Source organism: Musa acuminata, chromosome BXJ3-8 (genome assembly GCF_036884655.1).
Source record: "Musa acuminata AAA Group cultivar baxijiao chromosome BXJ3-8, Cavendish_Baxijiao_AAA, whole genome shotgun sequence".
Classification (NCBI taxonomy): domain Eukaryota; kingdom Viridiplantae; phylum Streptophyta; class Magnoliopsida; order Zingiberales; family Musaceae; genus Musa; species Musa acuminata.
Genome location: NC_088356.1, coordinates 52,346,621 through 52,373,842, shown reverse-complemented (window position 1 = coordinate 52,373,842; position 27,222 = coordinate 52,346,621). Strand labels below are relative to the sequence as shown.

Sequence of the window (27,222 nt, the reverse complement as noted above, 5' to 3'; positions counted from 1 at the left end):
AATGATCTGGTAAACAAGAAAAATATCAAGATCTAATTCACTTTAGACCATGACAGAACTGCAAAGAAAAATAAAACATGCTATTATTGGGTGCTTGGATCAATTTTTTCAGAAAATCTTTCAAAAACTGTTCATGTATACCCTAAAACTGCAGAAAAAAATGTCGCATGGTTTAAATGAATTCAGAGAATACATATTAGCAACAACACATAATGTGTTACATGAAAGACTAAGAAGATTGACTTTCTAAACTAGCGCATTGGTTACTGTCACAGTCACAGGAGAGTGGACGAAACTAGCACCTGTTGGTGTGATCACTTGCTTTTCTTTAAATGGAAGGTGACCTAAACCATGTTCAACAACCTTTCACAAGGAGAGAATAAACAATTAGAATACCATCAAGAAAGGTCTTTACAACCAAACAAAAGTTTACAACTTTACTTACCAAGCGAATCAATCGATCAGAATAAAATATGAAATCATGTTTTGTTGTTTCATTATCACGTATGAGCGTATGCATGCCACGTATCTGCATGCAATTAAAAAAGAGCTAAAGATTTGAAATTTTAAAAATTTTAATATTTAATTGTTCATTTCAGATTGATGATCGGATGCTTGGAAAATTATTCATGATATCACCAATTCACTGTATCAAGGAACATATTAGATAACCTGGAAAGTTGACTGGATGACATAAAGATTTGGATATATTTTACAGAGACTCTGTTGTCCAAGTTTTGTGTGAATATGTTGCACAATTAAGTTGATTGCCACATGATTATCTCCACCACGGGGTATAATGATATCGGCGTACTTCTTTGTTGGGAGTATGAAGTCATCAAAAGCAGGCTTTATAAATTTAGAGTACTGCATGAATGAAATACAATATTAGCAATAATAGTTATAATATGACCAAAAAATGAAACAAACAAATATTGGTATTCAATTGGACATATCCAGACTCGTGAGAATATTAAAATCTGAACTATCAAATATGGTTTATTAGATCTAGTGAAAAAAAGAGTTCAGTTGATTTCTTCCACTGAAGGGGCAGTTCCTACGTGACTACACCTATGAGCTAAGAAACTAATCGGCATAACCATCTAAAGAATTTTGAAGGCCATTCCCATAGAGTCCATACTGGAACCAACTTCTTATGCTACAAGCACAATTTCCTGTGGAAAAACGATATAATAATTTGATTTAAACACAAATGTTCCTCAATATTTTCATGTCATCGATCTTATTTTAATAGTCCTTCAAAGCAAGGTTCATCTTACCGGCCGTACTAGTATACCGACCAGCCAACGGTACGGTATGTACCGAGGTGTACCGACATACCGTATTGTCACGGACAAAGCTGTAAATGAGGTATTTGATGCAATGCTCATGTATGTTTGTATATTTCGGGTTTGATCATGCTTTGCACAGCATGTAGAGGGCTTGCAATGGACTTGACAGCCCCAGTTTAGTTAGTTTTTATGGCTGTTTCAAGCTTGTAAATATATGTTATGTACAGTCATCGTGCAAAGGCAAAACTACCCAGAAACAAGCCATCTAGGCAACTATTTTGGGGGATTTCTAGCTCTGCAAAGGGGTGCAGAATGTTAGCCAATACAGTATCCATGAACTACCCAAGTGGCACGTGGCTGGATGGGCCTTTTAGGGTATTGTCTAGGGTTGGCTAGTTACATTGTTCTACAGTAGTGTCATGTGAGCACTTATGAGGACTTTGAACCATGACGGACCACCTTGGATCGTTCAGAGCTTGCAAAGTTTATGTTTGTAATTTGCATTGCCTATCAAATGTTTGCTTATGGATCCTGAGTTAAATGTTTTATATAATCTGTTTTCTCTTTTGTAGGTCCTTAAGGGACCATAAGAGGTTTCTTTTAGGTTGACCTTTTGCAGACGGACACGCAAGAATACCACACGACTTAGGCAAAACCAACTAAGTCTGTGATAGATGGTATCACAATAGGACAAGCACACTTAGAAACACTTGGCATGCAAATGTGGGGGACCTAACGGGGTTACGTTAAGGGCAACAAACACGCACGACCATTTGAGGGAAATGAGTCACTCAGACGAGCAAGCATCCAAGATTGACATTCAGAGGAATGATTAACACATCGCGCGAGAGGCAACATAAGGACAGGCGAGCTGGAAAGAATGCGTACCATACAAAGGTTGAGATGGCTGAGTTTAAGCTACGGCTCAACGTTAACAACCAAACTTGATGATGCTCAAGGCAAGTGAGGTGCTTGGCAAAGGATGAGACCGTGCAAGGTGGATGGGTTGCTTAGCGACCGAAAGAATTGTGTAAAGCAAACAAAGGTAAGGGGAATTGAAAACTTGAAGAATTTGGTACTCGTGCAAGGGGTTGTATGCGGACGATGGATTGTTCGTGGCCATCCCAAGGCGACCGAAACTCGGCATCATATAGCAATGAAACTTTCTCTTCGGCATAGGAAGGATGTGCCTATAGGAGGCTGAAGTGTGCAGCAAGTTTAGCATGTTGCTAGGATTTGAGGGGTGCGACGGGGGCTGTATTGACGAAGAGTCGTAATCTAGCAAATGCGTTCGCGAGGGTGAACAATGCACAATTTGTTCAGCAAGGCGAAATAGTCCAAGAGGATGATAGTCTCTAAAACTTCTAGAGGGAAAGATACAAAGAAAAAAGTTACTCCAACCGGACAGATATCCAAGAGGAATAAATCACAGTTCTCTAAATAAAGAATCTCGTACAATGGACCGCACATGTTAAGGAGGGGTACCCCAAGACAATAACTCCACAAAACTCAATAGACCGAGCTAGCGGCGAGGAGTCATCGCATGATCTCGTATGAGGTAATGCATTGGTGGATGCATTGCGATATCAAGTGGGGAAGCGACCCAAGGCAACACCAAATGAAGATACACTTAGAGCTGATATAGAAATCAAACTTAACGGAGAGCTGACCCATAGAATGGTGGGCGCAATAGAATGGTGGGCGCAAGGGCCACCATCAATTCAATGCAAACCAAGGGACGAAGCAACTTGGGTGGGACTTGATGAAGTGTCCAAGCCACATGAAGGGAGTCGACATAGAAGATGGAACATAAAGTGAAGGCACGATGCATTCCTTGAAGGGGGAGGTCATAAGCGTCTATACTATAAAATCAAATTTCGACGGAATGAAAAAGACATCTAGTAGAATCATAACCATAGAATGCGACCCAATCGAAATGCATACATTTGTGACAGAGGTCACGGACAAGAACTCTTGTAGAGGTAAGAGCGGGATTATGTCATTCTATGAGTCCCTCATTCTAATAGAGCGGACTCATCCCGCATGGTACCAAAGATGAACGGAGCTTCGAAGCACAAGCACCTCATCTCGACGAAGCATTTGACGGAGGAACTAAGGCAACTCAACTTGCGGAGGCAAAGTTGGGGTCAGAAGGCCTTAGCATGGGGCAAGAGGATGCGGAGGCGGGTACTCTTAAAGAGTACACAGCAATGCTGCCATTTAAGTTGTCGTGAAGGAAGCAGTGCACAGCAGAGATTATGTTGGGGGCAGAGGCTCCGGATCCAAACAATGGCACACCAACTTCAGTGAAGTCGATGGACTTCGAGAACTGCTAAATGACAAACTATCCTAGTGTTGTGCTTCGTCCGAGTGTGACCCGAGAGCAGGTGGACGAAGGTCAATTGCCAAAGGACCGAACACAATCGGAGGTCATAGAGGCCCTACAATGTGTTGGCAGAGGCCACACATAGAGATTGCAATCCAAGTTTATCCCACAAATGGCAAGGAAGCGACAACGAGTCCAGAGGGACTCAGCTATCCAAAACCAAGCATCAATTAGAATGGAAATGGACTCGGAGGAGTGTCACAGTGCTGCAGAAGTGAATCTATTGATCGTGAAGAAAGAGACGCAGATGCGAGGCAATGGATAGTAAGGCCATAGGCATGGTACCACAGAGATGAGACTTCCGTGGAGTCATCGATCTCTTGCTCTCATGGAGGGAGAGCACCTAGTCATGAAACAACCGAGGAGGTGGAGAATGTAGAGGTAAACTCAAAGTATCAAGACAAGACTGAAGGGTAGAGGCTAGGGAACTTCGTAAGACTAGTGTCAATGAGCTTCTCATCAAAATAGCTAAAAGTGGAGGACTTCGGGTTGATATACAAGTGCTCGACTAAGGAACAAAATAGGCAATACACGATACTGTACCTTTGCTACTTAGAATAGGCGACTGAGATAATGAAAAAGACGATACAATCCCAGAGGCGATCAAAACTATTGGAGGTTTGCTCTAAATCGAGACGAAATTTTGCTCTTTTAAGGCAAAACTTCTTGCATTCCAAAAGTTCAATGGTAATGAGAAGACAAATCGTAATAGCTAACTCAATATAATGAGTGCAAATACTTTGGGTGCTTCAGAAGTGTTGAGTAAAGAGCAGGTAAAGGCCAGTAACCAGCTCGATGCATGTTGTACAACCCTTGAGGAAGCGAGCGAAGTCAAGTAACCTTTGCCTTTTTAACTCTTAAGAGAATGAATGAAACCGAGTACCTCAATTCTCTTATTTATCTAGCAAAGGAGTTCTGCACAGGTTTAAAGACCCTTAAAAAAAACTTAGTAGAAGACAATAATTCACTAGTGGTGATCGGTGCTATTGAGAGTAGACTATTTGCTTCATTTTCCAACAGAATACCAATAGAAAGCAAAAGTGAGATGAATTTTATAGAGGAAAAACTCCAAAATTTTAAAGTTTGTGAGGTAATGCTCGTTAAAGCTCCAACAAGTATCCACCGACTGCAAGCGGTGTAAGACGTTTGAGAGACTAAAGTATAACAAGGAAGATCTTTTTCTCATCTGAAAGATTTGTAGGAACCAACAAGGATCAGCGCAATTTAGCTAACCCTACATCAGGGTCAGAGTCATTGGCGGATTGAAGCACCATGGTGGATCAAAGTTCGACTACTCAACGATAGCGGCTAAGAGTAGTTGGGAGCCAAGAGGCGTGTTGTAGTTGGAGCAAAAGAATAAAGATTCAACAAAAGCGAGGAGATACAGCATTCCCAAAAGCTTCGACGAGGAAGTCGAAGGAATAAGTGGGGGAGAATGTCATAGACAAAGTTGTAAAATGGGTGTTTGATATAATGCTCATGTATGCTCGTATCTTTCGGGTTTAATCATGATTTGCACAGCATATAACGGGCTTGCAGTAGGCTTATCAGCCCCAATTTGATTAGCTTTTATGGTTGTTTCAAGCTTATAAATGCAAGTTATATGCAGTCATCGAGTAAAGGCAAAACTACCCAGAAATAGGCCATCCAGGCAACCATTTTAGGGGATTTCTATCTCAGCAAAGTGGTGTGGAATGTAGTAATATAGCACCCAGGAGCTACCCAAGTGGCATATGGCTAAACGGGCCTTTGGGGTATTGTCTAAGGTTAGTTCCCTGTGTTGTTCTACAATAGTGTCATATAAGCACTTGCAGGGACTTTGAGCCACGGCGGACCATCTTTGACCCTTTGTTGCACGACTATTTAGAGCTTGAAAATCTATATTTGTAATTTGCATTGCCTACCAAGTATTTGCTGAAATGGTTGCTTGTGGATCCTGAGTTAAATGTTTTCTCTGACTTGTCTTCTCTTTTGTAGGTTCTTAAGAGACCACAAGAGGTTTCGGGAAGACTGACCCTTTGCGGATGGACACACAGAGGTACTGTACGACCTAGGCAAAACCAGCTAAGTCCGTGACAGTATTTCAGTACAACTAGGCATACTGACGATACGGTAAAATTTAAAAAAATAGCTCCAAAAATTCCTAAAAAATAGAAAAAGGTTGGATTAGGGTTTTTAAGTTAAAAATAAATATAAATTTAGTATAATTTTAGCAAAAACTAATCTAAATTAGGAAAGAATAGTGACACATATCTTTTTCGAGCTTTGTGGAGCAACTTTATAGTACATTACGAACATTTCTTTAGTTAATATTGAATTATTTACAAAAAAAATGATATGAATTGTTAGATTATTTTTTAAACAACTTAAACTTTAAGATACAAATGACACAAGTAATCGACCGATGGATATACTTGATTTTACCATAAAAAAGAACGATGGGGCTCCATGGTGGTGGGTTAAGGTCTTCGATCCTATGTATTTGTATATCAATTTGATATATTTGTCAGACTCAATCCTAAAAATGATCCCATGGCATAGTTTACTAATACATCATATGTCATTGGTGTATTAATGTGTTGATGGTCAAAGTATAACCAATTATCATCGTATTGTTGTTGGCTGTAAGATTCTCCATAATATGATGATTGTGAATACGATGAGCTTCGCTATGTGTTCTACATCGTATAGGCTTTATCGCATCTGCTCAAAATCATACTACCTCCCCCTTTCCCTTTCATGTATAAACTTGACCAGTACCTTATTGAGCTCTATGATATGAATCTTGAGTGTCATGTGTAAAATACTAATCCTCGGTCTATGCACCACCCTCAAATTGTATAGACGAGACCATCGACTCCCCGGCGTTGCCGCCGTCATTAGTCAAGGCACTACTATCAACATCACTATCATGTCTCTAGACCGAATGGGTTGTTGAATACGATTAAGATATTTTATTACCTAACTCGATTCTTTCCAACAATATAGCTGATACTACTGCCTTCCCCTTTGCCTTTGCCTTTGCCTTTGTATATTACGCGGATGACTGTGGCGAACAAAAGTCTTTAAAATCCCTTTCCTATGTTTCAAATAATCAAATCAACATTTGAAATAGGGCAATCAGAGCCCTTGATCAGTAATGATTGAAATCTAACAATTACCAACTGATACAAACCCTGTATCGCTTGATATAAGGTCATGTAACGGGTATTGCTTGGTAGAGGACAGTCCGTGTACCAGTCCCCTCTCGGACCAGTATGTATCGCCTATATCAAACGGCACAACTTGATACGGTGAACCCTACTTTAAAGTACAACAAATTTATTGCAACATTCTTATATATCTTTGGGTGTATTTTTTCTTACTTTCTCAGTACTAAATAATATTCTAAGAGTATAAAACACTATACTCTCAACCGATTTGCCATTTACTGAAACTAACATAACCACTTATGGTACGCATGCTTCCAAATTCAACACTACTTCTAATGCACAAGTTTTGAAAAATTAATTATGACAATTGTCCATGAGTCCATGTATAAATTTTTTTATTTAAACCATTCACTATGTGAATACAAGGATAGAACAAGTGTCAATAAGGTATTCTTATATTATATGAAGATCAACAATGTGAGGAAAAGAGAACACATTAGCCAAATTTACGTTATGCCTGAAATTGAAAATTTTTTATTTTCCTTCCAGGTGAGCCAGGACAGAATTTGCATGTAATGAAAGTTCATAGACATTAACTAACTTTTTTAAGCTAAAGCTCATAATCAGGTACTGTTAAAGGTCTTCTCTTTACAAATGGATTATTCATCTATTACAATGTGTTGATAGTTGTAAAGAAAACCAGAAAACAAGTCCTATACCAACTGAACTTAACTTGTCAACTAACATCCAACAAGGAATCAATTTTTTGAGACATGGATGTTTTCAGTAAAAATATTCTAAATGAAAATCTCTAACCTGATCGAGTACTGTCTTGAGATCTCTGCCCTTCTCAACAGTATCACGTCTTATCCTCCTTGCCAACCGTACATCAGCATCTGCAGGAAAGATCTTCTACATGAATAAGAAGAGTCTAAATATAAAGAATGATATAATTGAAATGGAAAAGTTCTTGTAAGGCTTACACTCAATGTCATACATGAATCATCGCTCGTATGATACATTATGCATGTAAATATTTGCATATGAAGGAAGATAACAAATATAACCTGTATCAACGAAGATCTTCATGTTCATCAATTCTCGAATACGTATATCATAGAATATTAAAATCCCTTCCAAGATTATTACATCTGAAGAATTGACCTGGAAAGAAAATTATGAAGTTTGGGTTTAATATATTGACAAGTTTAAATTTATTTGAAAAATAGAGAAAAGGTCATTTGTCAGAGATAAATAGAAAGGATATTATTTTTATCACAATTTATAGTATATACAATTTGAAGATAAATTTAGAGGCTATTAGCAAGATTCGTTGTACCGACCTATACCGTGCAATACGTATCAATCTGACAAGGTATCAACATATGGACCACCCTATACCAGGCGGTCCATAATAGGGGACCCTGTATCGAGCGATACAAGGTTTGTACTGGGCAGAACGATCGAAATCCAATCATTACTAATCTATACCAGTCAGTAACGATTGAATTTCGACCATTACCTATAAAGGGTTGGGATTTGTTGAATTCAAATGGTCCTTTTGACCGTTTGAACTAGATCCAAGGGTTTTTAAATCCTTTCTACCCCCTCATTCACTTCCCTCTCAAACTCTTCTACTCTCTCAATCTCCTTCTCATGCACATCTTTCTCTCACTCTTATATTTGCACTCTCTTAAACTCAATAAAGCTATGATTTGTAGATTGGATCAAGTTTGAAAAACTAATTTCGAGAATTAATGCCTAAGAGGAAGAATACTAATTAAATGTATGCATTCTTGTTCTAGATTTTTATTAATTTATGAGATGATTAAGCCTATTTTATGTTTTCAACGTCTAATATGTTGTTTGGCATGTTTATGACAGTAGAATAGGCTTAATTAGGGAGTAATTAAGGCCTTTAATGCTGTGATTAGTGTGTTTAATGCTGATTTAATCAAAATTAAACACATATTGGGTGAAATCTCTTTATTTGTTGCATATTAGGGTGATAAATATGTTTGTGATGGTAGAAGAGGTTTAAATTAGGTTTTAATTAAGTTTTCTTAATACTGTGATTAGTGATTTTAATGATAATTTAATAGAAATTTGAGGTCAATTCAATGTATTTAATGCCTATTAGGGTGTTTAATATGTTTATAACGATGAAAGAGGACTAATTAGGGAATAATTAATCATATTAATGCTGTGATTGGTGTATTTAATGATGATCTTATCGCAATTTAATCTACATTATATCAAATTTATAAATTTAATACCTCTAAGGGTGTTTGACATATTTATAGTGGTAAAAAAAGGCTAACTAGAAATTTAATTTTTTACACTGTAATTAATGTATTTTATGATGCGAAAGTAGCTTAGCTATGGCATTCTCCAACCCCCGCACCAATACATGCCACAATCGTCCTTGTCTTGGGAGCCGCCTTGGACATGTGTGGTTTACAATGATCAAACTACGACCATCACCACATTGATGCACCAATAGCATACAGTGTATTAGTATACTTTCATGGGATCAATTTCAAGACTCATATCATATTGATATACAAATACATAGGATCGAGGACATCGATCTGTCGATCGTGAAGTCCCGTCATTCTTTTTGGTGGTAGAACGAGGGATATCTATTAGGGTGTTTAATATGTTTATAACGATGAAAGAGGACTAATTAGGGAATAATTAACCATGTTAATGCTGTGATTGGTGTATTTAATGATGATCTTGTCGCAATTTAATCTACATTATATCAAATTTATAAATTTAATACCTCTAAGGGTGTTTGACATATTTATAGTGGTAAAAAAAGGCTAACTAGAAATTAAATTTTTTACACTGTAATTAATGTATTTTATGATGCGAAAGTAGCTTAGCTATGGCATTCTCCAACCCCCGCACCAATACATGCCACAATCATCCTTGTCTTAGGAGCCGCCTTGGACATGTGTGGTTTACAATAATCAAACTACGACCATCACCACATTGATGCACCAATAGCATACAGTGTATTAGTATACTTTCATGGGATCAATTTCAAGACTCATATCATATTGATATACAAATACATAGGATCGAGGACATCGATCTGTCGATCGTGAAGTCCCGTCATTCTTTTTGGTGGTAGAACGAGAGATATCCATCGCAGTAATTTAAAAAGCGTCAAATGCCAAAAAGCGTCAGGGTCCCAAAACACCTAAAGCGCTAGGCGCTCGCCCGAGTGAAGCAAGGTACTCTAAAATATTAAAATATAAAAAATATATATTTAAAATATTAAAATAAAAAAAATTAATATTTTAAAATATTTTCTACTGTTAACAACAGTAGAGAAGAGTAAAGTGTGAGAAGGAGAGCGAGGTGAGAAGCTGAGTCACGATGAGAATTGAGTCACGGATATGAGGTTGTTGTTTGAGAGCAGTAGCAGCAGAGAGCAACAGCGACAATGGAGAGAGGTAGCAGCAACAGCAATGGCAACAGTAGTGGCAGCGGAGAGTAGCGGCAACGGCAGCGAAGAGTAGCAATGGCAGCAGCAACAGCAATAGCAAAGAGAGGCAACAGCAACGATAGAGAGAGGCAGCAGAATCGGGCATAAGGTTAGGGGAAGTCGCGAGGAGGGGGAGATTGATATGCATGCATTAGTTGGTTTAATCGAACCAACTAATCGGGCGCTCACTACCTCTCTCCACTGGCGTTGCTACGATCGGTTACCTGGTTTAAATCGGGCACTCACCCGAAGCGCCCGATTCCTGGGCTCAAGCGAGTGCCTAGGCGACGCCCTTTTAAAGCGCGTCGCCTGGCCATTAAATGAGGTACTAGGGCCTCGCCTTGCCCGAGCGCCTTTTTAAATCATTGATCCATCGATCGATCCATTTATTACTTGGTTCATTTAAATATTAATGTTTAACTCAAAATCTAACAATTCAAATCATTTCTTTCTAGATACTTCAATATCAAGGGAAGGATGGTCCAAAACATGCCACAAAGTTGCTCCTCAAAACCTAAAAAAATATGTCACTATTCTTTCCTAGTTTAGAAGATTTTTGGTACAATTTTACTAAATTTACATTTAGTTCCAAATAAAAAACCCTAATCTAAGTTTTTTCTTATTTTTTAGATATTTGTTGAGATTCTTTTTGGCCTTTTTCTATGCCATCGGCATGCCCTACCGTAATAACACTCGACACACCGATATGAGGTGGCATGTACCATGTGGCCGGCCAACCAGCATGCTGGTTCGGACAGATAAGGTGAACCTTGGATATTAGTATATCTTGCTCCATTATTTAGAAGAAGAAAAAGCTTCAAAAAGTATCATGCATTGAATTTTACTTGAAGCTAACCAAGAAAATTAACTCAGTTTTGTTTAAAGGTAATCTAGGTCTATAATTTTAAAAGGACAAAGCTTTAGTTTTGCATGTGAAAATTCATGCAACAATTATGGATTCTTGCAAATTTGTACTGCAATAACCGTATTTACATGTGAAGTTGAATATAATATATGCATTGTATCAAGCATAATTAATATGTTAGATATACCTTTCGTGGTGGCAATTTGCTCTTGTTAGTTCTGAAATCATAATTTGGGATATCAACAGCCTGCCCATGCCTCAACTTCTCCATGCAGCAAAGCAAGTTTTCAGTGTCAAAAGCATCTGAACCAAGAAAGAGACTATCATAAAAATGACTGTCAGAGATACAAAAATGAAGATGCATATCACTCAAATAGAGAAATACGCAAGATTAAGGACAATCTGACTACATTTATGGATGTGTAGTAAATATATCCTTTACTAGCTCAGGAAGTGCCATATTAAGTGAGATATGCAGATATTTAAGGAGGCAAAAGTCTTCCAAGAAAAAAGAAAAGCTGATCCCAATTAAGTTGAGGGTTTAATTAACGTTTTGAATATTTACTACCAAATGTTTTGAATCTTCTGATTATTTCATTTAGTGTAATTTAGGACCATTCTGACAAATGAATACTGCAAGTCTGCAACTATGCTTAACCATATCTGGAAATTGTTTTAATATGGTATTTTGTGATTCATTTGCATAACAAATGACTCAAGGGGCTGAATGTGAGACATTTATTCTAGAACTTTATAGTCCACACAAGACTTGGTTGCATATTCAATACCAATACAGTTCTCTTGTTTAATATCTCAAAATTTGTTAAGCAGCTTCTTTTTCTTTTTGCAGGTAGATGTATTACATAACACAAGTAATAAGAATGAAACATGACAAATTTGAATAATTTATGAAAAATTGGCCAAATAGTTGATAACAAAACAAAGGAATGTATATAACCATCTGCGGGCAATCAATCAGTGATTTATAATTTGAAGAATAAATTTTATTCATGTGATATAGACCATCATTATTAGAGACTTTTGAAACAATATCATAGTACCTGGATGGTCAAAGTTATATTCATGTACATGATTCAGCTTCTCTTCTGTCAAATCATAATAAAAAGATTCCTGCCATATCATGCCCACCCATGGATTAGTTACCACTTATATACTTTATCTGTGCAAGACATTATGAACCAACAAAAACAAATCAGCCATATATAATGCACTTACATCAATTTATCCTCAAACATAGTTATTACTTATTAGTGTTCTGACAAGTAACATATCAGCTAACACACAAGCACATGAGCGAGCGAAAAACTAACTATTCTACTTATGTAACTATTGGAGAATATGAACCTAACATTTTATTCTTCCTTATAAAATGAAAAAATTGTTCCAAAATATCTGCAGAATGTTTTAATTAAAATGAGCTAATCGCCAAATCCACATGTAGAAGAGTTTTGGTGATAAAAGATGAAGATCATAGTAGATATGATAAATTTCTAAATTTTGAGACCTAGAACAATAATATGGATGGCTAGGCTTCATATATTGCCTATCCCTACTTGTTATAGTCCTTAGTCATGGCACCCAATAACTATTAACCACAAATGATATAAGCCAAGCCGCCGCCTCTCTGTTACCTCCGAGATCGGGATCATCAAGGGAGGGTGGCGCTAGATCGGGAAGCGTCGAGATTCTCCCGATTCTCCCTCTTCTTCGAGCACCTTCTCCCTCTTCTCTCTCAACGCTTGTTCTTCCTTCGCCGCAGCTAGGTCGTAACCAGGCTGATATCGCCCGATAGCGGGCGGCGCGGTCGAAATTAACTGTTACCGACCTGTTTCGAGCGGTAACGATTGAAATATCGACCGTTACCACCCGATACGGGGCTAAATCCATGGTACCACACGGTAGCGAGTAATCTGCTGGCAGACCGATATGTACTACCTAGTACAAGCGGTATCATTCGAAATTAAAATCCTTGTTAATATCTACAAGGCATGGTTTGACATTGTGAGTACTGAACTCGAGTCGATCCTCGCTTGGACAGATACGGGTCTCTTACATAATAGAATTCTGAGACATGAAATATTAGCACATGGCATGGAATTTTTTTTAAGATTTGAGCATAAACATGGTTGAAAGGCATTATGGCGCTTCATGCCATCAACCCATCAGGCCATCAAACTAGTATGTATCGCCTGATAATCCGGACAAAATGAAGAACCATGATATAAGGACTGGTACACCAATTCCTTTTAGGAAACTTAAATACAAAATCAATTCACTCATGTGATAGAGGGTGATGCTTGGCATCACAAAAACAATGCTCCTTGGTACCTAGGTGAGACAAGGGTTCTAGTCATAGATAGACTCTCGAGAAGAGTGGGTCCAAGTCGTAAAGACAATCTCACTCCTTGCAAGAGTAAGTCTGTGAACATCAACCCTTCCCAGATTCTACATCTTTTAGGAGCCTGATATATTGGGTTGCCTGCTTTTTACTTTTGGTTTGCTACTCATCTACTGTGTTACATTGAAGATAATAAGTCCCTACTACCAGTTTTGGTAGACCACTAGACTGGTACTGGTGCACTAGATGGTATATCAACCCATGCCACTTGGTATTAGGCAAAAGATGAAAATAATATTAAAAAATTAAATATGGATTGTTACCAAACCATACCAGAGCTAGCTTGGACTAATAAAAATCGGTGGGCCCAGTGCGTGCCAAGCGCTATTTGAAATTATGCCTATAATAACCAGATGTTATCTTTTTCATAAACAATATGATTACATGTTAGAGAGTTTCAAACGGCTCCAATACACTATAAGAAAAACAACCAAATTATGTGTATCATTTGTTAGTTTAGGGCCTCATATAACAAGCCAAGACGTAATTTTCATTCACAATCATACTATATTATCATAAACAGATCAATTTACAAGTGAAATGATTAATGAAATTTGGAATGAAGTAAAACCAAGGATTAAAATACCAACCCATACCAGATTCTCACCTGTTGGGAAATTAGTATACCATAAAATGCAAATGGAGAAAAGGAGTTGCTTTGTGCTCAGAAGACGACAATTCTACGTTTAGCAAGGCCAGTCTGGTGTGTCCTCTTAAGATAAATTAATTCTAGTACTCTGATTTTTAATTGAATAACCACAAAATTTCAAAGAAGCTACATCTGGTATGTTAATTCTATCCAAATTTGGGTTGTCTAGATGGTTCGGAACTTCGGATTGGAATGCCACCTGGAATGGGCAAAATTCTGAGAGATGGAATTCCATGTGACAAACTTCACAAATGAGACGCAAGAATGCTGCAATAATTTATTTCCCAGGTTTCTGTAAGCCTCCAAAGCAGCAATGAGATGCAAAATTTTATTTCCCAGGTTTCCCAGCTATATTCTCATACTGTAAAGAATATAGTTAAATGTTCTCCTAAGTCTACAGAAAAGATAAATTTATATACTGAATTAACATGCCTGGTCTCTTTTATTAATCCTAATCAAATTAACTACACAAACAATAAAGCAGAAATTTGCAGATTATAACTATGCCCACCTGATTGACAACAACAACTCGTTGATCATGAAGTTGCTCGATGATCATATCACAGACAGCAGTCTTTCCGGCAGATGCTCCACCAGTAACACCTGTATTTATCATAAATGTAACTTTAGAAACATAAAGAGATCAAATAGCTCAGCTCACAGCACTTCATAGTGAAAATTTATAGTGAAAATTTAGAAACATAAAGAGATCAAATAGCTCAGCTCACAGCACTTCATAGTGAAAATTTAGTTATTAGATTCAAAATATCATGAGCAAGGAATGATGTTTCACCTAGACCGGTACGAAATGAGCGGTACATACCGGTCCGAGCATCAACCGGTTTGTGGACCACCATCTGTCCGATCTGCCCATATAAAAAAGAAACTTCCCTAACCCTAATCACTTCTCAGTTCTCATGCACGAGCCTCCACTTCTCACATAGCCATGACCCCTGCTTCTCACGCAGATCACGACCTCGCTGCAATAGTTGCACACAACGACCTCTGCTCCGCTTCTCATGCACGCCGCCTCCACTCCTTGCCACGACCAACCTCCGCTTCTCACATAGGCCACGACCGCGTCACACACGGTGACCTCCACTTACCACAACCACGCTGCACACTGCCGCCATGCATGACCTTTGCCCTAAATGCTTTTCATGTATACCTCTTCTCTTCTTTCTCTTCCTCCTCTTCTTCCTCTTCCTCCACTCTTCTTATTTCCTCCTCCCTCCTCCTCTTCCTCTACCAACCCTTCCTCTTCTCCTTTTTCTTCCTCTCTGAAACACCCGGTGTACCGACACGTGGTACACAAGTATTGACCGGTATACACTAGTTCGACCATATCATCAAAAAGAGTCCGGTACCCGAAATAGCGATCCTTGATTATGAGAACTTGAGCCTTACTAGAAAAAGAATATTAGAGTGCAAATTATAATTTTTGAAACTACGGAGATTACTAAGAAAAACCAATACAAGCTAAAATTTTGCCATTCCATGGGCAAACTTATATCTTAAATTATCTAATGTGAATTAATCACAAATAACATTAGTAAATAGGGCCCACAAACCCAGGGATTTAACGATACATGTCTAGGAGATATTAGCTTTTGGCTGACCATGGAAATTATGCGCCAACTATTACATCAAGACACTACTAATAAAGACAATAAAAGAATTTGCTAAGACTAGATGACAAAATTTTAAAGACGATAATACAAGAATTTTTAAATATAAAATCGAAAAAGATGAGGTTTGGAGCTTATACAAGAATAATATTGATATTATGTGGGCTATGATGGCTACTAAGATTAGGACTTAGGAGTATGACAAAATAAATTATTAAGAATCTAATGGCAGAGGAAATAAGATTATGAGTCACATTATGAAACTTTAGAAAAGAATTTATACCTAGAAGAACAATAATAAAAATTATTTATTCATTAAGATAATTAATAAAAAATATAGAGAGAAGAAAAATTGCATATGGTTTTAATGATTTAGAGACCTTTCCAAGAGTTTTGCTATAGTGGATTCTAGAAAAAAAAAAAAAGGTATATCTACTATATATCGATGTTATAAAATATATATTTAGTATAGTTCCCATTATTAAAAGTATAGTGAGTTTTCTATTAGTATAGAATTACATTAACGATTTGTATTGAGTCCTTAGCTTTTCACATTGGTATTGAACAAACTTATTAATCATATATAGGATAGACCTACTTGCTTATGATAGTTGATGAGAATTTAAATGAAACTTATTCAAACTTGAGTTATAGAAAAAAATTAGAAAATAAAGAGTTTGAATTAAGTAGTAATAAGAATAATTATATAATATACAATTTTAATAATATTAATTATTAAGAGTAGACCTAACTCCTAAGAATATTGTTAAGTCAGATGGATAAGAAGTCCTATAAGTAAAAGTTTTAAATATTTTGAATCGATTATTCAACAAGATAGAAAAATTAATGAAGATATTATTCATCAAGTAGTGAGAGCAAATAAGCCTACTATATGATATACAACTTTAAAGGTTTGAGGACCCGATCCTTTGGCTTTGGAGACCCACCATTCAATTTGGTGGAAGAAGCATGTATATATTAATGTTATGTTGATAATTTATTTTGCTCAAATCTTAAAATTTCAACACCTAATCCAACATGTCAACTTTTTTCTTTGTAAGTGATTTAATGATTTAAGATCAATGAAAGCAACTTTCCTAAACTAAGGACCATGTGATAAAATTCTTCCTCGACAAATCCGAAATGATAAGAATTTCTTTAATGGAATTAGCTTAGGATTTACATAATATCTTCATTTAGAGCCCTTTCCCTAGTTAATGTGGAGCTCAATCCACAGATCAAGCCTTGAACCTTGTGGATGTAAGCTAGATTCACGAGGATAAAGGCTTCATCCTTGTGGATAGATAAGAATGGATCTAGCCTAGATCTAGGCTTCAACTTTAGAGAAATAGCCTAGAAGCACATGGATTTAGGCTTATTCTTAGCAGATCAGCCTAGACCCGTTTGGATTTGGCCTAGATTTAAATGAATATACCTTTAATCTTCATAGATCAAGGCTGCATTATCATAGATCAAGGCTAGATTTGTAGATATGACAAGTAGATCTGAATGGATCTAGCCTATATCCTTGAGAGTCAACCTAGATCTGCATATATGCTGCCTAGATTCTTAAGTTTTGAGGCTTGATCTTTGTGGATATAACTTTAATTTTGAAAATAAATATAAATCTTATGATTTGTGTATTTGATCATCCGATTACAAGATTGATATTTTTTTGTAGGAATCAATAAAGTTTTCATCCAGCATGATAGCAGGTTAATCACGAAGAGCATTGCCATCATTCATAATGCATCCAATGTGACTATATTGGTCAAGATATAAAAATAACTCCAATTGAACCAACAGTTGGCTGAGGAAATTCTTGGCATAACGAAATGCACAAAAGATGCCATGGGAAATCAAACAGGCCTGTGGAGCAAACTAGATGCCTGAAGAGCAGCACTATTGGATCACAAAGACAAGCAAAATATAAATTTGTTGTAACAACATGTCCATCCCATGGATCACCATTATCAATGTTGATGGTGGGTAGAGAAATATTTAGTTTCCCAACATGACTAAATACATGAAATTTAAATAGAGGAATATTACATGGATCACCGTTAACATGTAAGGTTGAGTAAAGGAAGGTTGACTAAATACCTGGATCACCATCAGCATGTCCATCACATGGATCACCGTCAACTATGACTACATTGGTTGAGTAGAGGAACATTACCTGGTTTTCGGACATGACTAAATACATGAAAGTGTCTCGAGAAATCAAATGGGTTTTTAAAAGCAAAGTTGGATGTCCAAAAAATCCTAGGGCTACAGCATAAAGCCTAGATGGACCTCAATAGATGAGCTTCTATGCTACCTATCTATGATTCGATATGAGGTTCGAGAAAACAATGTTGAGAAAGACCTTAGCTAGCATGAAGTGGCACAAACAAGCTAGGTAGAAGTGATAGTGTATGCGACAGCCTGGAGCCAGGGGCATACAAGGTTTTTGAGCTCAAGGAAACAAATGCCTAACGTGATTGATTTTGATCCCATGACATTCCCCACTTACTGAGCACAACAAACAAGGATCAATAACATTTATATGAAAGAGAAAAATAAGGGACATAATAAAGGCATTAGCAAAGCGCTTCAACTTCAACCATATTCCTACATTTACAGACCTTGACTACTAAGCCATGGTGTTCCCAATCAAAAAACATGATCTTTGGATACAACCTTCAACTTCATATAAGATTCCTACTAAGTATCTTAATAAGAAAGTCAAGGAAATCGAAGATTCGAACAAGTCATTTAAGAAATAGTGAGATCCATATAGTGTGACCCTCATGTGACAACTAGCTCAGTCTTATCACGATCAGAATTGTTAGCTTCCTGCTTTATTGTAACAGAGTCATCTTCATAAGTCAATTTATGCATAAGACAAAATTCATGATAGATAATATATTCATGGCCTAATAATAACTTTGGTTGATTAAGTTAGGGAGCACTATGTTTGATAATGACACATTTTAAGAAGGTCAACGAATGACTGATGAACATGTGAGTAGTAATTTTTCACCATAGACAGCTCATTTTATTTACCTCATAATAAAGGACATTTTAATGTTAGGATGAAGAGAAAACATGCAGAATAGATTTAAGGGAAGATAAATAAGCTTCACACCAAAGAAAAACACATAAGGCCTACAGATGTACCACCCAAAGAATCTACTAGGGAGACATTGTTTTGGGAACTCATAATTCTAAGGAATCCACCAAAGAAATACAGAGTTATATAAGAAGGACAATATCCTTTAAGAAACAATACTCACATTGAAACCACTCTATACCTTTAAGGCCAAGTATTGGTGATTAATCTTCACCATTTTCAAGATCAAAATAAATAAAAGCTAATTAAAGATTTGTAGAATAACTAAAAGCCATCTAGGGATTCCGAAAGAGAAGAAAAACTTTCTTCCACTAGGGCAGCCATTAAGACCTTTGTAGAGAGAACTAAATATAGCTTTCTCTGGAAAAATTCTAACTGAATTCCATAAAGTGCTTGGATTTCTAGCTCAATAAACTTTCCAATGATGTATAATTATCACAAATATCTCAGAGTTCATCTCAAAAATAAATATTAAATGAGTACTAAAATTATGGTTTATTAGAAAACTAAGAGACTAGTGTAATTATCTAGACCTCTTGATTCTAAATATGGAGAAATTCCTGTGTCAATCTACCTAGTTGAAAACGACTCATCCTTGAGTCCTAACTATTGTTCTCACAATGGTAAAGTGAAAGATCAGCAATATTGAAAATATTTGAGATACCATAATTAACTATCGGGAAGATCAATCTTGCATGCATTGATACCAGGACGTTGTAGAACTTTGAAAGCATCATAAGCTCTAGAATGAAGTTTACTATATTTCCCTTGAGGAAACCTTTCCTTTTGAATATGAACCCAGGCTAAGTCTCCTTGAAATTTGACATACTTTCGGTGCTTATTGCCATTACTTATATACTTTTCTTTGCTTAAGAATCTCGTCTCAAGCTTTCATACAACTTTTTTATGACCTTTACTCATTCTTCTGCATCTCTACTAAAATGATGAGAATCAGGAAGAGAGATCAAGTCCTTTGGACTTATGGGATTTTGCCCATACACAACTTCAAAAAGGCTACAACCAGTATTTTGACTAGTTGACTGAAACATACAAATATAATTTGAGCCAAAATAAGATCTCATTGATGAATGTTTTTGTCTATGTAGCTTCTTCAAATATTTTTCAAACTGCGATTGACAACTTCAGCATAACCATCAGTTTGGAAATGATAAAAAGGATCCAAAAGAAGATTTTGGATCTCCATAAACAACAATAGATTTAGAAATATCATGGAGTTTCACAATTTTACGAAAATATAAGTTAGCAACACAAGAATCAAGATACATGATGATAGATTCCCTTAAGGAGCATTAAGGAATACATCGACGATTAGCATTAAAAAGATAATCATCATGAAGGAAGAATTGATTTTCACTACTATTTTCACACTTTTCCAAATTTTCTGAAACAAGGATCTTCTTTGTAAAACTTTTTTTAGGATTTCAAACCCTACAGCCTTTACTTGCAACTGAATAAGTAAGAAATATTTTCCACTATAAGCATCAGCAATAATATCTTCAATACCATACTTATGTTTAATAAAAAATTATAGGCTTGCAAAAACTCAATTCGCATATCACATCGCCTACTATTTTTTTTTATTAAGATATTTTAAAGCTTCATAATCAGAATAAAGCACAAATTGGTTTGTCAGTAAGTAATGATTCTAATAATTTAAAACTCGATAGATCACATACAATTCCTTATTTAGTAGATCAGGAAGACACCCTTGATCCTGAGCGATCAAAGTCATATCTCTATATCATTGATCGAAAATGGAACACCTAGATGTTCAAGGACATTTGTATGACATGTAAGAAAATTTGTATTTCTCAATACTCGACACAAGCATACTTGTCATAACCCCCCTTACTGTAATAACTTAATACCTCATTTATAATCAATGATGAGGTCAAAATAATATTGTTTTCCTTATTAGTAGTGCAAAGCATATTAATATTAAATGTCATGTGAGTAGTACTAATCATGGTTCTATGTTTCACCTAAAGCAATACATATCAAGAGGTAGGTATTAGTCCAATGGACTATCGGGTTAGCGGAATGGACTGCAACATGTGCCGCGCAACACTATGCATAGTCAAATCATAAAAATATTCCAAGGCATATGTCAATGTATCATGTGTCAATACACCAACACTTATAAACATGTACTAGCCGGAACAAGGACCCATGTAGGTTTTATACCCAAAACATCATATTGTGGTATCAATTATAATCTTAATTGGGGTTTTGAATATCAGTCTGTACTGACATACCGAGATCTGCTCGGTACGATACGTATCAATATGTAACGTCAGTACGCCAAGGCGTACTGACGATATACCTTAAAACCTTAAAAATACCTCCACCTACCAATATAGGGCATACCGACCTATACACCTTGGTAACGGTCGAAATATGGGGGTGATATCGATCGGTACACCTCGGTACTGGTCGGTATGCCTCGATGCCAGTCAGTACGCATTGGTACCAGTTAAAAAACTATTATCGCTCAGTAGAGGGCGGTCCACGTACCGGTATCCTCTCGAACCGGTACGTACCGCCGCCCGTATGGGGCGGTACACATCGAAATTGAGAACCCTGTCACTAACCACTTGACTATGAACTGATATTCGATTGTCAGTGCCTCCCCATCAGACCTTGAACATACCATCCATTTAATTTGATGCAACAACCAACTTGTGAAAGACTATCAATTTGTTATAATATATCAATTTAGGGTTGGACCAACTATCACACACGAGAGTCACACTACGTAGGTCCTACTTCTTTAAAATTGCTTAATCCCTCAATCTTTTTATCATCATATCTACTAGTGATCTCATACAGAGTTAGAGATTGTACACCAGGGCCATGCTTTTAAATGGTGAACACCATGCATAGGTATTAAGGTTCTCAAGTTGTATTTGTAGGAATGCTATTGAAGTGTGAACCACTTTGTAATTGGTGATAACACTTAATGAATAGCATAGCATATATTTTCTGAACATAATTTACAATCTATTATATAAATATAAATCTCTTAATGGACGATATTGGCAATATCGCAATAGTGAATAAGAACTGGAAAAGGTGCTAAGCATCACCTGTTTCATTTACTATTACTAATGGAAGCATATGTTGATACAGAGATTCACACAAACAGAGTTCCTACATTTTGATAGCACTCAGTTTACCACCCACTTCATCTCCTTAAAGTCCATCCAACAGAGCAAATCAAACTCAAGGTAATGTTTTCTTTGGGTGATTGGGCTAACTCCCATTATACTAGCTTATGGAAAATGAAAACCATGAAGAAGCATCTTTTACCCATCATATTTACGGATGCAATGGTTGTGATCATTGTAGCTGTGTAGACAATGTTTGTAGTCTACCATCAGGTTAATATGAAAAAGAGTTAACATACGAGTTACATATATCACTTGACATTCACCATACATATGGAGATTTGGAATGTACTCTGACACAAGAAGTTGTATCATATCTTCATATCATTTGCTTGAACACAGGATACTCAAATTTCCAAATACTTTTATATGGTAGGTACAAAAAGTCATTTCAACTGCATTATTTATAACATTAATTAAAATATACACATTTTAATGGTGATCAACTTGATGTGTTCATACATGTTATTATGTCAATCTTGAATACCAATGCTGGCAGTCTGGTACAACCTTGACACTGATAATAAACTCTTTTTATCTCTTCATAATGTCATAAAAAGCTTAGTCAAATACATTATTGTTCTTATTAAGTCATGAATTTAATTATTTATGTATATCAATTTAGGGATGTTTATTTTGGAAGGCATTTAGCGCGTTCAGACAACACCATTTTTTTGGCTGATTACATAAATTCTTACAACACAATTCATGCATTACTCATCTCAATCAAACAACACAATTCACAAACACAGTTCATGTTTTACTCATCTCAATCAAACAATTTAATCTTGTTCAATTACACTTTTACAGCTTAATGATGACTCTGAATTGCAAGATCCTCACTGTAATTAAGGGAAATAACAGTGAGAGTCCTATCACAATTTTATCCAGCGATTGCAAGTGCAATTGATCCAAATTTGCTTTTATACAGATCGTGCAACTGACACAAATGTGTGCAGATGTTGGTTTATATTAATTATAAAACATGTGCCTGCAGCTACACTGCTATGAGCGGGACAAAAAAAAAAACAAAGGAGCCCAAATAATCATTTGGTTTGTAATTTTATCATGATAACTTGGTCCTAATGACAGATTGGGTAAGCACTATAGAGAGCTGGGGTGATCCACTTTTGAATGAGGCAAGAGACCCACCATGTCATCCTATTTCATTTAAAATGTTTTTGAGGAAAAGGATTGATCACATAAGACAAGACCGCTTAGTCTGAAGATGACCAAGGCTTGATATCAAGACATGGTCCTCTGAACCACACCCCTATATGTCCATTCAACCATATCAAGATGCATTTTCATATGACCTTTTTATTTACTCACTGTCTTCTTCAATTCCATACAAGCTCAGTTTGCATACATTTTCATGTCATAAATTGCCCCCTCCCTTGGGTGCTCCATAATGCTACGTCTTGGTTGAAATTTACAAATATATAAGCCAAATGAATTGATTTAAGAATTAATCTTGATGTTCTGGTGGAAGTTGGCACATCGACAATGAAATTCAATATTCATATTAAATGCCTCTATGTAACACTCATCTTTAAAAAACTGTGGGTATTCTTACATCTCACGTACCCATCCAAAGAATTGATTCATGTCAAATCTTAATTCTTGTGACCATCTCAGAACTTTTTTTCCGAGCAAACAATTAGGAAGCTTGTTACAGAATCAGATACTAACTTTCGGAGCGTGGACTGAGATATATGTTCAACCTAAATCATGTATAAATATTGACAAGAAGGCTCTGAAACACCAAATAATCAACAAAATGGACCGCTTTGTAAAATTCAACATAAAGAACTAACCTATTATGAAGGGTTCTCCGTAGCCATTCTCTGTTGTAGAAGGTGCCAGTGGCTCCTCGGAATTTCTTGGTTCTAGATCATCCACATGAAGTCCAGAAAAGTGAACTCCCACACCATTCTCTAGCAGTTTCACCACAGACGTAGAACCCATGTGGGCAGATTTTATCTAAGAAAGTATGTTTCAGAAGAAAACGAATCATAAGGATCTTATGAGAAGAATAGTAAGTGCTTCAATGATCAGCATGCAAGTATCATAAACTCTAGGAATGTCATTAATGAAGCACAGGTTGCAACCATTAATATGAATTAAGCATCAGTGTCGTCTCTCAGTGTGTACAACTAAAATCATGATATAGGCCCCACGTATAATGATGAAAGAAATACAGACATCAAAATGATTTGCTAGACACCGAAATCAAGGAAAGAACATGCCAGAATCTTCCGTATCAAGAATGGAGCAAAAAAGAAACACATTCATTTTTCAGTCTTGCAAGATCACATACATAAGATCTGCATTCACTTTCAAGACAAATGCAGACAGAAACAAGGAAGGTGAAGAAGGATGATGTCCATATGGAACCACATTTCAGGGGTAGCTTATGAATACTTTCCTGCCGACAGTTTCCTCTGATACATTTAACCTATCGGGACAACAATTGCTACGTGACAAACAACAACTCCAAGCTTCCCATTGGACCGTTTCTTGATAATATGGCACTTGTAATGTTCCGCATTCCTCCATAATGAAAATCTAGAAAGTGGTTCAAATATTATGCCATCTACCGAAATTAAAACATTCATTTGCCATTTGTACCGTTAGCAGCCAAATTAAATCAATCAAATAGCTCCCCTTGTCAGTTCACTGCACCAGATCACCCAATCACCTGACACACAATTTGGAATCAAGGTGAGGGGCATAAGGTGAATCTTGATCATATCCTCAACAACGGATGGATGCCGATACGAAAAACGTGAGAAGGAAAAGGATAAAAAGATTACTTTTTTTCTACTCAAAATAGTCCAATCGAGAAAGAAACCTCACACGGAGGCGGATATGAAACAATGTGCCGATCCAAAAACTGAGGCACTCGCCCGAAACGATTCACATCCACCGCAACGAGCAACGTCTCATGCGATGAACCAGGGATGGGATGTCGGGAATGCCACCGTGATCTGGGCCCTCTGTATCTACGAAGGCGCTCCCCGATCCAAACCTAAAAATTGGATCTCCGCTAGCTTCGTTATCGACCGAGAGAGAGTGGGGGTGGCAGGTGGGGCTCCAGAAATGAGGGAGCGACCTTCGAACACCTTGCATGCGCCCTACCATAAGGGGAAGGGAGACCGGTGCCCAGTTTCCTCGATGGCGCGCTGGAAATACCCATTCGCAGCATGCCAGCTATTGCTCCGTTAGCCGGCTTGCTTCGAAATGATAGCTGTCGGGCATCGGGGTCAGTTTGACGAATAACTTTGCAAGTGCACTAGCAGAGGAAGGTGGTCCAACCACGAGTAGGTGTATCAGGAATCCGGATGGGCGATTCAGCGGGGCTTCGCCTTCCACACCGGACGCTGAAAGCGATATATCCGTCGCACAAATGTAACCAAGGAAATCCGCATGCGACATGTAATTGAGGTTTCATCACCGACGGTCCGGACCCGGGGAGAGTGATCTCCGGCGAGAAGAAAGGGAACCGACCTGACACGCCCCACGTGGGTGAGTTTTGGAGGACGAGTGACTGGTACGCCTCCGCTACGCTCGCCCGGCCGGACGAGTGACTGGGTCCCTTGACTGGTATGCCAACTCTCAGCTGCCACGTCGAAGGACAGCCCTAAAGGCGACAGAGCAGCTGTGCCCGTCACGACCAGGACGTAATGCCCGACGAAGGGGCGCCACCGGCTGGGTGGCGCGTTCGTTGCTCTTCTCTAACAGGATCAAGAGAGAGATTGGAATGGCGACGGCGAGGATACTTATTCGACGGTGAAGCTAGCGACGCATGGTAAAAGTATTTTTTTTGAACCGGCGGTGAAGCTAGCGATCATATTAATTAGTTGTAATACTCACAGCATTCCTTTTAAGTGCTATGCTCTTTAATACCCACAACTTGGATGTATGAAATCATATTAATTAGCATTCCTTTACGTGCTATCATATTAATTAGTTGTAATACCCACAACTTGGATGTATGAAATCTCCTCAAACATAACGATTGCATGCCAAATTCGGCCAAACCCTTCGTTCGTTCCTAAATTTTAATTAACCTCTATAATCTTTATTTGATATTTTAATTAAATATTACCTTTTTTTCCATAGGTTTCTGACAAAGAAATGAATTGATTTTACAGTAAACATCTATTGTTTACTTAATATAAATATTAGTAAGAACAACAATGATAATGACAACAATAAAACTATATAGATGTTTTGTCCGTCATTAAGATTTATATCCTTATCAAAGTGTTCACAAATATTTTTTTCTTGTCTTTTCTAGTAAATTAATATATTAATCTAAATATTTTCATCTCAACTATATTAATCTAAATATTTTCATCTCAACTATATTAATATATTAATCTAAATATTTTCTTAACTATTGAACACTCGAATCCATAAAATATTATTAATCAAAAAATTATCTTTTAATCTCAAAGATATATAATGATCATAATATGCCTTATCATTTGTAATCATCATATTTTTATTTTAGAATAATATTTTTATCAATCTCTCTATTTAGCTGAATAATATTTCTATTAATCTCTTTATCTAGTCACAAAATTATTTTATTAAAATTATCTTTTAATCTCAGAGGTATTAAATGACTATGTAAGACTCCTGATGTTCATCGCCATTATAATCATCATGTTTTTACTCTATAAATATTATTTTTATCAATCTCTCTATCTAATTAAATAATATTTTTATCAAAAGAAAAATTATCTTATAAAAATAATATTTTAATCTCAAAGGTATCTAATGATTGCATAATATCCCCTAGATCGTAATCGTCTTATTTTTACTTTATGCATAATATTTTTCTCAATCTCTCTATCTAGCTAAATAATATTTTTATCAGTAATATTTTTATTAATTTCTCCATCTAGTAGAAAATTATCTTATTAAAAAAAATTTAATCACAAATATATCTGATTAACGTATAAGACTCTTGATATCCCCTATCATTATAATCATCTTCTTTTTTACTTTATAAATAATATTT

At 36.7% G+C, this 27,222-nt stretch overlaps 1 protein-coding gene across 2 annotated transcripts in view; it reads right to left on the bottom strand.

Annotated features, from left to right (window-relative positions):
- LOC135645332 (uridine kinase-like protein 3) overlaps nt 1-25,604 on the bottom strand; it is a 30,833-nt gene extending 5,229 nt beyond the window's left edge. The window contains exons 1-10 of one of the 2 annotated variants that reach the window (XM_065163630.1): nt 25,045-25,604; nt 24,008-24,173; nt 14,771-14,862; nt 12,253-12,322; nt 11,379-11,494; nt 7,898-7,994; nt 7,647-7,726; nt 673-867; nt 446-529; nt 303-363 (exon numbers count right to left, since the gene is read on the bottom strand). In XM_065163630.1, the coding sequence (XP_065019702.1) occupies nt 303-363; nt 446-529; nt 673-867; nt 7,647-7,726; nt 7,898-7,994; nt 11,379-11,494; nt 12,253-12,322; nt 14,771-14,862; nt 24,008-24,158 (946 nt within the window). In that variant the 5' untranslated portion in view covers nt 24,159-24,173; nt 25,045-25,604. The remainder of the gene's footprint in view (nt 1-302; nt 364-445; nt 530-672; nt 868-7,646; nt 7,727-7,897; nt 7,995-11,378; nt 11,495-12,252; nt 12,323-14,770; nt 14,863-24,007; nt 24,174-25,044) is intronic. The other variant, XM_065163629.1, reaches the window with a different exon arrangement.
- Between the last annotated feature and the right edge of the window lie 1,618 nt (nt 25,605-27,222).